The 13,157-nt window shown below is 38.0% G+C and overlaps 1 protein-coding gene across 9 annotated transcripts in view; it reads left to right on the forward strand.

Annotated features, from left to right (window-relative positions):
• The window catches only part of HERC1 (HECT and RLD domain containing E3 ubiquitin protein ligase family member 1), a 115,153-nt gene that overhangs the window by 60,982 nt on the left and 41,014 nt on the right, over positions 1–13,157 (forward strand). For 8 of the 9 annotated variants that reach the window (XM_080626614.1, XM_080626612.1, XM_080626611.1 and 5 more), the window contains 10 exons: positions 139–190; positions 6,353–6,624; positions 6,919–7,134; positions 7,219–7,339; positions 8,953–9,190; positions 10,212–10,402; positions 11,759–11,914; positions 12,148–12,254; positions 12,496–12,606; positions 12,688–12,864. In XM_080626614.1, the coding sequence (XP_080482740.1) occupies positions 139–190; positions 6,353–6,624; positions 6,919–7,134; positions 7,219–7,339; positions 8,953–9,190; positions 10,212–10,402; positions 11,759–11,914; positions 12,148–12,254; positions 12,496–12,606; positions 12,688–12,864 (1,641 nt within the window). The remainder of the gene's footprint in view (positions 1–138; positions 191–6,352; positions 6,625–6,918; positions 7,135–7,218; positions 7,340–8,952; positions 9,191–10,211; positions 10,403–11,758; positions 11,915–12,147; positions 12,255–12,495; positions 12,607–12,687; positions 12,865–13,157) is intronic. The other variant, XM_080626615.1, reaches the window with a different exon arrangement.

Consider the following 13,157-nt stretch of genomic DNA (forward strand, 5'->3'; position numbering starts at 1 on the left):
GTAATAGTGGTAATAAAACCATTGGAAATGATAACTTTCTCATTTTCATGGGCAAGGGATGCATTTTAAATACTCAAATATTGTGCACCACATATGTTCACCTAAAGAAATAAACATTTTATTCATCTTTTAATCTAGAGTGGAAGACGAAATGTTGATTTGGATTTGGTCTCATCACACAGAAAGAGGGGTAAGTTTTACTGTTTACCTAGTGAATATTGACCTGATAAATATGTTAGTATTTCTTAAGTTAAAATATGTTTGCAGTGAAATACAGTAAATAATGGCAATCAGGATGTTAAAACTAAGTGTTTAAAAAGAACATTTCATATAACTAGTACCTATTACTTGTTGTGCTAAGTTCTGTTGCTTTGTGGCTTGGTTATAGTATTTCCTAGGTTGTAACTATTTATTCTAGTTTCTAGAATTCCAATGCTCTTTTGAAGTAAGTGAGGATTTCTGTGAGGTGAAGTTAGGTGAAGAATGTGGAACTTCTCATTCTGTTTTCACTTACATGACTTCAGGAAGGACAAATTGATAGAGAAGTTCAAGTGGAACACTCTACTCTTGTGTTAACAGTGAACATTTTTAGCATAAAACGTGCTTGAACATGGAAAACTCATATCCAGAAAACCTGGATTCTTCTGTTTTTACATCACTTCAGCGGCAGCACATCCACAGAACCAAGCAACTGCTTGTTCTGTTGCTCCAATACAAATCAGATTTTTAGCTTTTGTACTGCTTTTTGTTGTGCTGCATTGTGGGACATCTCAGTGAACTTCTTCACAGAAGGCAGTGAAGGGGGCAAAGAATGTTTGTTCACACAGAGACCAGAAAGTGTCACTTCATGCTGAATGATGCAGAGTCTTTGCTAGAATCATGACTTGTATCTGTTGTATCTGTAAAAATCTTAGTAAGAGGCATTAGGTTGAGTTATGATATGCCTTAATTGCAAGAAGCCTTAATGCTGTTAGTAACATAATAGTTCCAGTTCATGCTTAAGCATGAACTTCATCCTTAAGCAGAGTACTGAGAAGGTGCTTTCTTTTTTTAAAGTCTTTTGGAATTATAAAGCAAACCATCAGTGGCAGCACCCATTACACTTCAATTTGTAAATAATGTGGAAAGGAATTCCTTGTCCATGCACAAGTAAAGAAATTTACTAGAGCTGTTCATTCTCTGACAGCAGGATGTGTGTTGGCATTCTCAGTGTTAGAAGATGGGATAGCCTCTGTCAGCACTGTGATCTGCAGTGTATTCTTTGAAGCCACCATTTTTAGCTTTGATATTAATCTGACACAGAGCTATCTCTGTGTTTTCCTCTGTGTCCTAAAAGTAATCTGGGAAATCATCCTGTGTTAGATCAAAGATACGATGTATCTTACGGAGCTGTTGGTTAGATGCAGAAGGTTGTTTTGGTCAGGGGCTCCAGGAAATGAAGAGTAATGCAAGAACAGACTTTATCAACCAACTAACCTATAGAAGCTTCATATTACAGAAAAAGATTCTGCACCAGATGTGTAACACTGAGGAGAAACAGAGGTAAATGAAGTCGTGCTGTCCAGAACCTATAAAGAAGCTCATGTAGCTCATTTGCAAACTGAACACTGAGACATGTACAGATACCTGTTTTCTGGTACTAGGGGTCTTATCTGGTGTCCCATAGTACTTGCAGATATTTCTTGGTCTGGTTTTGGCAACTGGAAGTTAGTCAGCGCATATAATAATGCAAACTATTCTACTTGTGCCATGTGATATATCTGACAGTTTTGGCTGATACCTAGTACCAGACTCAGCCAGTGAATGCAGGGTGCATTTACAGGGTGGCATTCCTGATACTTTTGTCAAGGTCAGGAAGAGATCTATAAAGATCTGTGTGATCAAGTGGATGAGCTGTTCAGCTTGGTGCTATTTAAGGTCTTTGATTTGTTGTGAGATGTATCATTTTGTGAATCCTAGTTATCTTCTGAAGCTATCCTGAGGTTCTGGAGGGTTAATTTGTCCTCAGCTAAACTCTGCAGAGTATTTGATCCTTGCAAAGTTGTCAAAATTATATAGTGTGTATAGGGTATTGGTGAACAGTTCCTTTGTAACAGGCAAGAGAGTAATCCCCTCTGCAATGGATTGGCTTCTTTTAGAATTTGTTTGTTGAATGCAGCAACTCATTATTCAAAATTCAGATCACATTTCATTAATAAATGAGTTTCACTAGTGGTTATAGTCTAATTTTTTATGGTTTGTACATTTTTCCTATTCATAAATGGCAATATAGAAAACTAGCAGTAGAAAGACTAGTAATACTATAAGCTGTTCCTGTGGTCTTGCAGATGAGTATGGAAGGAAAGCCTTATCTTTTTACTTAATTAACATCTTAACCACTCAGTCCATTCATTAATTGCATTTTCCTTCGTTTATTGTATATGGTCGGAAGTATGTCTCCGGTATTCCTACTTCAGCTTGAGGATCCTTTGAGTAACATGTTCCTTGCTGTTATTTAGTTATTCATGAATTAGGAAACTTTTCCTTCCATTCCTGTAAAAAGAAGCATTTTCAATGCTTTCACTTTAAGGGGTGATGAGCACATTGTTATTTTCCCCTCACTTCTAAGCCATTTTGGGGTATTTTTTGTTGCTTAGGTTAGTCTTCTTCAATTTTGCAGGTCCAGAGAGTGTGCCTCAAAATGTTGTACCTGTCCTGTACGGTACCTGCGGGCCACTGTACACTGCATTAGAGACTTAACAGTAAAGAATGTGTATTTAGCATTGCAGTCATAAGCATAGTTACAGAGAGTCCTCCAGTCTTGGCGTGTCTTACTTCACATAAAAGTTAAACCAGTGGATTTCAGCGTGCTTGCGTGTACTGTAGTACTTCACTAACACAGTTGGGCAACTCTGAAAAAAGCAGCAACGTGAATGAAATCCAAATTAAGTTGAAATAATTTTGGGTATCTGTAATAAAATGAGTTCTGCATTTTGAAATTGAAAGATGGTGTTTGAGTAAGGGACATAAACACATCTTGGCGGATGCATAGAACTGTGTTAAGAGGGATATATACAAATATATTTTTTTCTTCTCTGAAAAAAAGGTGGAGAATTTGCAAGTCTGTTACCTCAGCTGTACTAATTCCAGAGTAAATATGTTTTCCCCAAAACTTTGCTGGTTGGTATGGTTGTATTGATTGAGATGAGTCTGATCTTTTAAGTCTAAGTCATTCTGAAAAAGAGATTTTATGACTATGTTGCGTTCTGTTTCAAATGTCTGCTTTTGTCTTCTGATTCTTGTGTGGTGTAGTGTATTTACTCCTTTTTGGCCAGTTGAGCCCCAGAAAAAAGAAGAGCTTCAAGCAAGTAACTGATGGCATGTTTATATTTTTGTCTCTATAGCTTCCCTACGTATTTTATGTTTTCTGAAGTGTGCGTTGCAGCTGTGCCACATTCATTTAGAAAACTCATTGTTACAAGCTGGCTTATAAGGACAAGTACACTTGTTTTCCTTTCTTTTTTGTTTTTTCACTGTAAGCTTCAAGTTTATTCTTATGTGCAACTGTTCATGTGATTGTAGAGGCTTATGGAAGTGCTAAGCTGCAATCAGTTCTGTGTAACTGATATTATACAGAATCATGCAAAGCTTTAATATACAGTCATACTTTTGATTCTTCTATTGATATTTAACATCTTCAAGGAAAAAAAATTCCTTTTAGATTTGTGTGCCCTAATTCTTAAATGTTTTTAATTCTGAAGTTTACTACTTTGACTTCTGATGTGTTTGTTTTTAAACTCTATACTTTTAGTTATAACATCTCTTGGTTTACATATTTCAAAATTGTTGGACTTTTCTGCTAATTTGAAGCAATTTTAAATTGTACTTACAATCTTGCATTTCATACTGAAATGATTAGCTGAGGTCTCATCTTTTTTCAAATATGAAAAAAATAGGATTTTATTTAATACATTGTGGGGTTTTTTACTTATGAGATTTGACTGTCAAAACTAAATTTTCTTCTGATGTTCTGTCACTGGGATGCTTTAAACCCTCCTGCTATTGAAAGACTATAGGGCTTAAGGAGGCTTTTGAAATAGTTGTTGCTACGTAGGCAACATTTTGCGGACTTGGTAGTGATTTAGCTATGCTTCCTATAGGTAATCTGAGGCTGCATTTATCCTTTCCTTTGGGCTCTGTTCACCCTGCATATGCCAGGAAACTCCATTTACATTAAAATGGGTATTTTACCACCCCCTTGTTCTACTCTGTCCTATTTACCTTATGTTTCTCACCTCCTACTTTAGCCTATAACATAGTTTTTAATAGCTTTAAAACAAATATTAGAATTAATACTAAAATTAGGGTAAGGTGGTATCTGTCTTTACCTTTGCTTTTAATGTTGTCGCCATGTATAAACTGTAAAATTGAGTAACAGTAGTTCTTGAAATTCTTTCATAGTAAAACATCACAGTGCAGGGTGTTCTCTGTAATCCAGGTAATATATTGCTGTGCTACATAAACCAGCAGAAATTAGGAAATGGGACTGCACTTTGAAAAGTAGTGTTTAACCTTAATTGTTGCATTATCCAGAACAAACCTCTGTGTGTGTATTTCTGTTAAAGACCTAATATGACCTAAGTACCGTGATGGTTTTCTGAAGCCATTGCAATCCTTTTAGTAGCCAGTGTGAGAAATACCGTACAAATGCGCACAAATATGATTTACAGAAAAGGAAATGGGATGTGAACAGGTTTTCACAGTTCACACACCTGACAATTTTTTTTGGCTGTGGAGATTAACTCCCTAATTTACAAAGGAAAAGCAAACTTTCACAGTATTCTGAATTTGTAAGTTGGGTGAAGGTGCAAATTGTGACCTGCAGGTTGGTTGGCAGAGTATTACCATTTTGCCTTTACCTCAGGAAAGGAATGGTGAGGAATGGTTGCAAGGAAAGTTGTCCTAAGTTCAAAACCTGATGTGTCTGCCTTTCCTTATTCCCATGAGCAGCTGCTTACAGGGCTGCTGCAGGTAGGCAGTGTTTAAAGTTGGTCCTGAATCTAGTACCACTGGAACTCAACCTCAGTGATGAAAGCAAGCTTTCAGCAGATGAATTCTTATGAAGTTGCGTGACTTCTTCCTGGAAACAGAGATGATAAATAATGTTTGAGGTCGATGCCCTGCAGACAGGTGTTAAAAACTGAGGTGTAAATGTCGATTTGTGGAAGTACTGTGAAGAGGTTGTAATTCTCTAATTGGTACCTGTAGCATGTGCACAAGAGAGATGAATATTTAAAAATTCTATGTAGCTTATTTAAAGGTAATTCAGGCTAAATTTCAGGGTGAATTTAAACATGCAATAGGTTTCCACATAGGTCTGCAGAATGACCTGTCTGTACAGCTGGAAGGTTCTTTTGAGCAGGGTCTGCCCTCTTGCAATGCCTTGCATAGCTCCAAATCAGCTAACAGCATTTGCAAAAGTAATAAAATACCAGCTTCTGTGTTGATACATACATTTAACTGATGCATATCATTTAACTGCTAATGAAGGTATGACTTTAGTGGCATTGCACTCATTTGTACCAGGGATAGAGTTGTAGCAAAACTCTTCTGGAAATGAGATCAAATATATGGTGATAAGTAAGTTCCAGTGCTGCGGATTGATGACTGATGCTCATTTGAAGCAGTATATTTATTAGTGATGGTAACATTTCAGATAGCATAATGACATGTAGATGTAATAATACTTGGAAATAGACCTGTGAAATTGCCAGATGACAGCTGTAGATCTAATACATGCTACAGGTGGTATTAATGATACATATATCTATTTATCTTGAGCAATAAAATGTTCTCTGTTAGTTTAAAATAAAAATTCTATGTTCCCTTTTGCCACCATGAATTATGTAAATACTCATCCAGAATAACATACATTTGCAAAATCATTGAATTGATAGTGGCTTGATTAAAACCAAAGAATCCTCTTGGTTTATGGTTAAACTTTAAAATAAACAGCTCAAGTGCACAGTTTCTGTTGTAGCAGATCTTTTCTTTTTTTTTTTAACTCTTTTGTCATTTAGCTGCGAAGCATTTTTATTGAGTGTTCTAGCTTTAAGCTGAGCAGTTTGAGTGGCTTTTATCTTTTTGTTTTCTCACTTGGCAGCGCGTTGCAATACTGCTTAACATAATTAAATACAGCCTTTCCTGTAGGGAAATTGCTGTAGATTTAAATCAAGTGGTTTGCTCTGAGTTGCTTAATGCATGGTATAATTAATATGAATATTCATTTCTCACCTGTAGCAGTTCAGTCTGCTGTCAAAATGTGTTACCTGGTGATTTGCAATGTATGAGCCTTCATTATGTGTATCTTTAGGAGCAATACACAGTCAAGTGGAATCTCTAAGTGACTCATGGGTTCGACTAAAACACAGCAGAGACTGGTTATACACATCCTCCTACTCATTTGTCGAGTCCGATTTTGATCTCTCAAGATCCCTTGGAGTACATACGTTGATTGAAAATGTTGTCAGCTTTGTAAGTGGCGATGTGGGAAACTCGCCAGGATTTAAGGAACCAGAGGAAAGTATGTCCACCAGTCCACAAGCATCAATAATTGCAATGGAGCAGCAGCAGTTGAGGGCTGAGGTAAGTTTCAGTTTAACATCTTTTCTTAATCTTCATAAATTATGCTAATTTTATGGTTTCTTTTAAATCATAGTCCAAATTCTGTCTATTTAAGGACACTCTCTCCTTTCAGTTAAAATAATCTTAACTGGAACTGGGAACTTAATGTAAATAAACTCTGAAATGAAACTAAAAGAATAAGTCAATGAGAAAACAGCTGCCTCAGTTCATTCTCCCTTACAGCTGGAGATGATCTAGTTTCTAAGGATATTTGCTACTTACTTAATACTGTCTTTTGCCTGTGTTTATTTTTAGCTTCGTCTGGAGGCACTTCATCAGATTTTAGTGCTTCTATCAGGGATGGAAGAAAAAGGCAGCGTGCCTTTAATGGGAAGTCGTCAAGTACCAGGATTTCAGTCTTCTTCATTGCTTACTTCTGTTAGACTACAGTTTCTTGCTGGCTGCTTTGGTTTGGGCACTGTAGGACATGCAGGCACCAAAGGAGAGAGTGTAAGATTGCATCACTACCAGGTAAGTACTTCAGTAATTTCTGCTGTTTCAATAACTGTGATTATAATGTATCAATTCTTATTCTAATTTATTTGTTTGACCCAGGATGGTATCAGAGCAGCCAAGAGAAGTATTCAAATTGAAATCCAGGTGGCTGTGCACAAAATTTACCAGCAATTATCTGCTACGTTAGAAAGAGCTCTGCAAGCTAATAAGCATCACATAGGTAAGTAAAAACCAGTTTTGCAAAGTATTTCCTCTAATATACAGTATGACAATTTAACAAAGCAGACTTTGATATTAGTGCCCAGAACTCTCTGATGTGTCTGACTGACAACTTTTCCTGGGAGAGAGAAGCTTTTTAACTTTGCTCTGTTGTAATTCTCTTCAAGTGTTAGGCCTTTTTATTTTACGACTTTTAAGTGTTGTCAGCCTTTCTGTTCCACGTACCTCAGTCTTCTACAGTCACCTGTGTCTTTGGCGCTTCCAAGTGATTTTTAGGTTTTTCCAGGGATAAGCAGTTTTCTGAGGAGATCAACTCTCCAATCTTTTTTCCTTCAAGTAAACTTCCTCTAAATCCAAAACCAAAGAGCAGGGCATTTTGCCTGTTTTGAAAGCTCTTTTCCTGTCCTTCTATACCCAGATATTGCAGTGTGCTTTTCTGTCCTTAAGGGATAACTGGAACTCTGCCCCTCTTTGTGTCTGTGTACATGTACTGTCTGAGAGCTTCAGTACAGAAGAGAGTTCTGTAATTGTTGGTAGAGCCTTATGGGCATTCTTACCTGAATTGTTTTGTTGTTTCACTAAGAAATTTCAGGAGAATCTGCTTTAAGTAGAAGTGAAAAATGAAGCATTTCACCCAGTTATCATTGTCCTAGAGAGAAGATTCTGGTTTGAGATACAGCCTCAGAACATTTACACCACAAACCAGTTCTAAATCATATTTTTCCTTGTACAACCTTGACATAGAGGGTGCATTAACTTAAAGGGAGCTACAAGTGTACGTCAGAAAGACTACCTCACAGTGACGGACAAAGAATGCTAACCTTTTCCTTGATAGTTTATTTCATTAAATTTTATTAAAATAATCACAGAATCCCAAGGGTTGGAAGGGACCTCAAAAGATCATCTAGTCTAACCCCCTTGCAAGAGCAGGGTAACCTAGAGTACATCACACAGGAGCTTGTCCAGCCGGGCCTTGAATATCTCCAACGTAGGAGATTCCACAACCCCCCTGGGCAACCTGTTCCAGTGCTCTGTCACTCTCACAGTAAAGAAGTTCTTCCTGACGTTCACATGGAACCTATTATGCTCCAGTTTACACCCATTACCCGTTGTCCTATCACTGGACATCACTGAGAAAAGCCTAGCTCCATCATCCTGACACTCACCCTTTACATATTTGTAAACATTGATGAGGTCACCCCTCAGTCTCCTCCAAGCTAAAGAGACCCAGCTCCCTCAGCCTCTCCTCATAAGGGAGATGTTCCACTCCTTCAGTCATCTTTGTGGCTCTGCGCTGGACTCTTTCAAGCAATTCCCTGTCCTTCTTGAACTGAGGGGCCCAGAACTGGACACAATATTCTAGATGCGGTCTCACCAGGGCAGAGTAGAGGGGGAGGAGAACCTCTCTTGACCTACTGACCACACCCTTTCTAATGCACCCTAGGATGCCATTGGCCTTCTTGGCCACAAGGACACATTGCTGGCTCATGGTCATCCTCCTATCCACCAGGACCCCCAGGTCCCTTTCCCCTTCACTACTTTCTGCTGTTGCTGTGTCCTAGTATTATTACTCTAAACATCTTATTAATTAAGGCAACTTTATTTTAATCTTAGAAGCGCAGCAGCGTCTTCTGTTGGTAACAGTCTTTGCTCTAAGCGTCCACTATCAGCCTGTTGATGTCTCCTTGGCCATTTCCACTGGTCTGCTGAATGTGCTATCACAGTTGTGTGGCACAGACACCATGCTAGGACAACCACTGCAGCTGCTGCCCAAAACTGGTATTTCTCAGCTCAGCACAGCTTTGAAAGTAGCCAGTACAAGACTGCTTCAGATCCTCGCTATCACCACAGGGTAAGTGTCGGATGCTCCCTTTCTTTTAGAAAACCTAATTCTTAAGCTTTTCCGTGTCCTTTAAAAATAACTTTTCCTTTGTGTGAGCTTCCTTTAGGGCAATAAATGTTCAGAGGTATATAAGAGAAGTGGGGGAAAAAAAGAGTAGTCGCATTCTTTATAAGAAAGGTGCACATGAAACTGATAAATACTTTTAAAAAGTGAGGAGTTTTGGACCAAAATAGTTGGAACCTTATGGACTATAAACACTGTATTCTCATGTTCCCCATTTCGCTCATTTGGCTCTGTATCTAGATCTAATCAGTTGATATGATGATGCTTTATGTTGCTGTATAAAAGTCATCTGTGTAAAAGCAATGCTGATGGTGTGGTGGGAGTTCTTTAGAGCAGTACATTGTGCCTCTTTTCAGAACATACAATATTCTTCTGAGGAATACTGGCCTTTGCCAGACCAGAGAACAACATTCAAATTCCTGTCAATGCTTAAATATTTAGTTTAACTTAGTAAAGAAAATAACAGTAGAGAAAGTAAGTTCTACTTGAAGCAAGAGTATTATTTGATATCCTGTACATTCATCTTCATTTCAGTGTTCATACAACACATTGTATTTACCTGCCAAATCTGTTACGTAAAAAAAACCCAATAAGCCACACAGAAAAACCCAAACCAACCTGAACCCACAAACCCTAACCCCATGTCTGGAAGTTGCAATGGGATTATGTTTAACTGAGTAAACTGTTTTTTCCCTAGGATGCACTGGAAATGTGTCCCTTGATTCTGAAGATTGCACAGTTTTTAAGTGTCTTAAAACCAGGGTTCAAATAAGAATAATGTGCCAAGCATGTGGTGGAGGATGAGGGAAAGTAGCCTGCTGCAATAGAATGAATTAGAGTTGGTGCTGTGGTAGTCCCAGTTGTCACTGGCTCTGCGTTTGCAGTTTTGTATTTATGTTCTTGTTGCTTCGGTCAGCTCTGAAATACTCTTCATTTTACCTTTCTTTTGTTTTGTGGGTGTGTATAGAACCTATGCTGACAAACTGAGCCCAAAAGTGGTCCAATCTTTGCTGGATTTATTATGCAGTCAGCTGAAGAACTTGTTGTCACAAGCTGGTGTGATGCTTATGGCTTCCTTTGGAGAAGGAGAAGGCGAGGAAGATGGAGAATCAAAAAAGGCAGATTCCAGTGGGGAAAATGAGAAGAGGGACTTCAGAGGTAATTATCTGGCATCATTGCTGTTAAAATTTTGAAATACTAGAAAATAATAATGAAAGAAACTACAGAATGCTGAGGTCCTCACCCACTTTACTGTGTTTTGACTATTGTTGGGTCATTCTTAACTCTGTAAACTAGGTTAAGTCAATTCATCAAATAACTTCTTGCTCAGTTCAGATTTACGTAGACACAATGTATTAAGTAATTTACAGTTAGGAACAGGCTGAGAATAAGAATTACTCCATCTGGTTTGGAATTAGGAGGAGAATATAGGTTTCCTTGAAAAATGAGTTATTGGTAGTGGTGCTTTTCATAAATGAGTTCATACGAATTACCTAAATTTCAGACTGCAAATAAATATAGCTTAGTTCAGGCAGTGGTGGCATTTGTTTTGTATTATGCAGTTTTTGTGGTCTTAGTGGATAGCAAAAGGTTAACCCTACCCTATCATCTTAATCTAATATTTACGGTCCCTTAATGAGCATTTTGACTTTCTGTAGAAACCATGTGTTTGAAGAAATTTTTAGTTATAACTTGGTTTTAGGTGTACATGTGGTTTTGATACTGCTTATGATTGTCTTACCTTATAAATAATGCAATGGTTGATGAATTCACAAGATAATTAATTAGAAGTTAGAATCTAAGATCTTTCTGCAAGCATTTCCTTGTTAAAACTGCCTTAAAATATGAATCAGGGGTGTGAGGAGGTATAGTGTTTAGTATTAAAAATCCTCATAAAGCAAAAACATGCTTAGAGACCAGTGGTTACATTTTATATTAGAGGGACATGGATAAATAATTGTATGTGTTAGATTTATATGGCAAGATTTGGGTAGCAGTAGGGAGCTGCAGGGGTGGCTTCTGCAAGAAGAAATCATGAGCTTGCCCTCATGTTTGGAGTTTCAGCCAGCTGCAAAATGGACCTGCTTCTGCCCAAATCTGAGCCAGTTGGTGACACTGGTGGTGCCTCTCTGGTAAGACACCTAGGAAAGTGTATAAAGTACCACACAGCAGCTGTGTGAGAAGGTGTTTAAATTTTTTCCTACTCTATTTTTCATAGAAAAGAAATTAAATGGATCTTCCCAAGTGGAGTCTGTTTTGCCCATGTTAGTAACTGGTCAGTAATCTTCTGACCCATGAGCTTTTAATCTTACTCTCTCCTGCCTTGCTGAGGAGCAGAAGTGAGAGAGCAGCTTGGAGGGCTCCTGTCATCTAAACAAGTTTTAACAGCCAGCAACCTGTCGTCACTGATCATTGTATTTTTACTTGAAGAACAGTTTGTTGCCAGTAAGAAGGACCGCTTCTAAGGTTGTAATAATAAGGTTGTAAATGAAAACTTTTAATTTAACTTCCCAGCTGCCCTCCGAAAGCAACATGCAGCGGAATTGCATTTGGGAGACTTCCTTGTTTTCCTGCGTAGAGTTGTGTCTTCAAAAGCAATTCAGTCAAAAATGGCATCTCCAAAGTGGACAGAAGTACTTCTTAACATTGCTTCTCAGAAGTGTTCCTCAGGTATGATCTTTCCAAAGTGTGCTCAATGGTGACTTGCATTTCTATAGTGCAGTTCCTAAAAATAAGTCCTGTTAGAACATGCGTTACATAGTGAGCAACTTAGACTAACTTCAGTAGATGTATGCAGGTTACACTTGGGAGACTTGTGTACTGGTGGCATGCAGCTGGCATCATAAGTATGTGCCTGACACAGAAGTCACTTTCAGATTATTAACATCTTGTTCCATCTTTAGGAGTTCCATTGGTTGGCAATTTGAGGACTAGACTTCTGGCACTTCATGTATTAGAAGCTGTATTACCTGCTTGTGAATCTGGTGTTGAAGATGATCAAATGGCTCAGGTCTTTATATTTTATTATAAGCTTTTACACCTATTTCTTCAAAAAGTCTCTATAAACTTCTGAATGTCTCATAGTTTTGCTCAGAATTCAGATAAAGTGAGGCTCAGTGTAGATATTTGCTTATCTAAGAGCACTGAATATTTTGAAATTTGTACCTAGAAAACAAAGTAAAACAATGTAATTGTTTTTGTTGTCCTTGTCTCGGATTTGAAATGATCTGTATTGTATTTTAACATACCAGGTTGTTGAAAGGTTGTTCTCACTTCTGTCTGACTGCATGTGGGAGACTCCAATAGCTCAAGCTAAACATGCAATTCAAATAAAGGAGAAAGAACAAGAAATAAAGCTACAGGTAATGATGCTCTTACCTTCTCTCTTGACTAAACGTAACTGAGTTACCTTTGCCACAGATGTTTTGTCCTGTTTCTGGTAGAAGCAAGGAGAGTCAGAAGATGAAGATGAGAATCTTCCCATACAGGAAGTGTCCTTTGACCCTGAGAAAGCTCAGTGCTGCATAGTGGAAAATGGGCAGGTTCTAACTCATGGAAGTGGAGGTAAAGGATATGGTTTAGCATCCACTGGAGTTACTTCTGGGTGTTATCAGTGGAAGGTAGGTTGCATACTTTTATTTTGGAAATACACTGTGATTTATAAACGAAAGCTGCCTGGATTTTTTTCCCTTATGGCAGCATTCTTGAGTAAATGACATTTTGGCAGTGTTAGGTATCTGGTTGGATTCAATGATTTAAGGGTCTTTTCCAACCTAAATCATTCTAGGATTCTGATTTTCAACCCAAAGTGAAGAGTTTGTAGCTGCTTTTGAGCTCAGCCAGTTGGGTATTTCAGTACACAGATTGTACTGTGAATGTGATGTGCACATTTGTAGAGATGATGTTACTTGTC

This window comes from Psittacula echo, assembly GCF_963264785.1.
Source record: "Psittacula echo genome assembly, chromosome: 10".
Taxonomy (NCBI): domain Eukaryota; kingdom Metazoa; phylum Chordata; class Aves; order Psittaciformes; family Psittacidae; genus Psittacula; species Psittacula echo.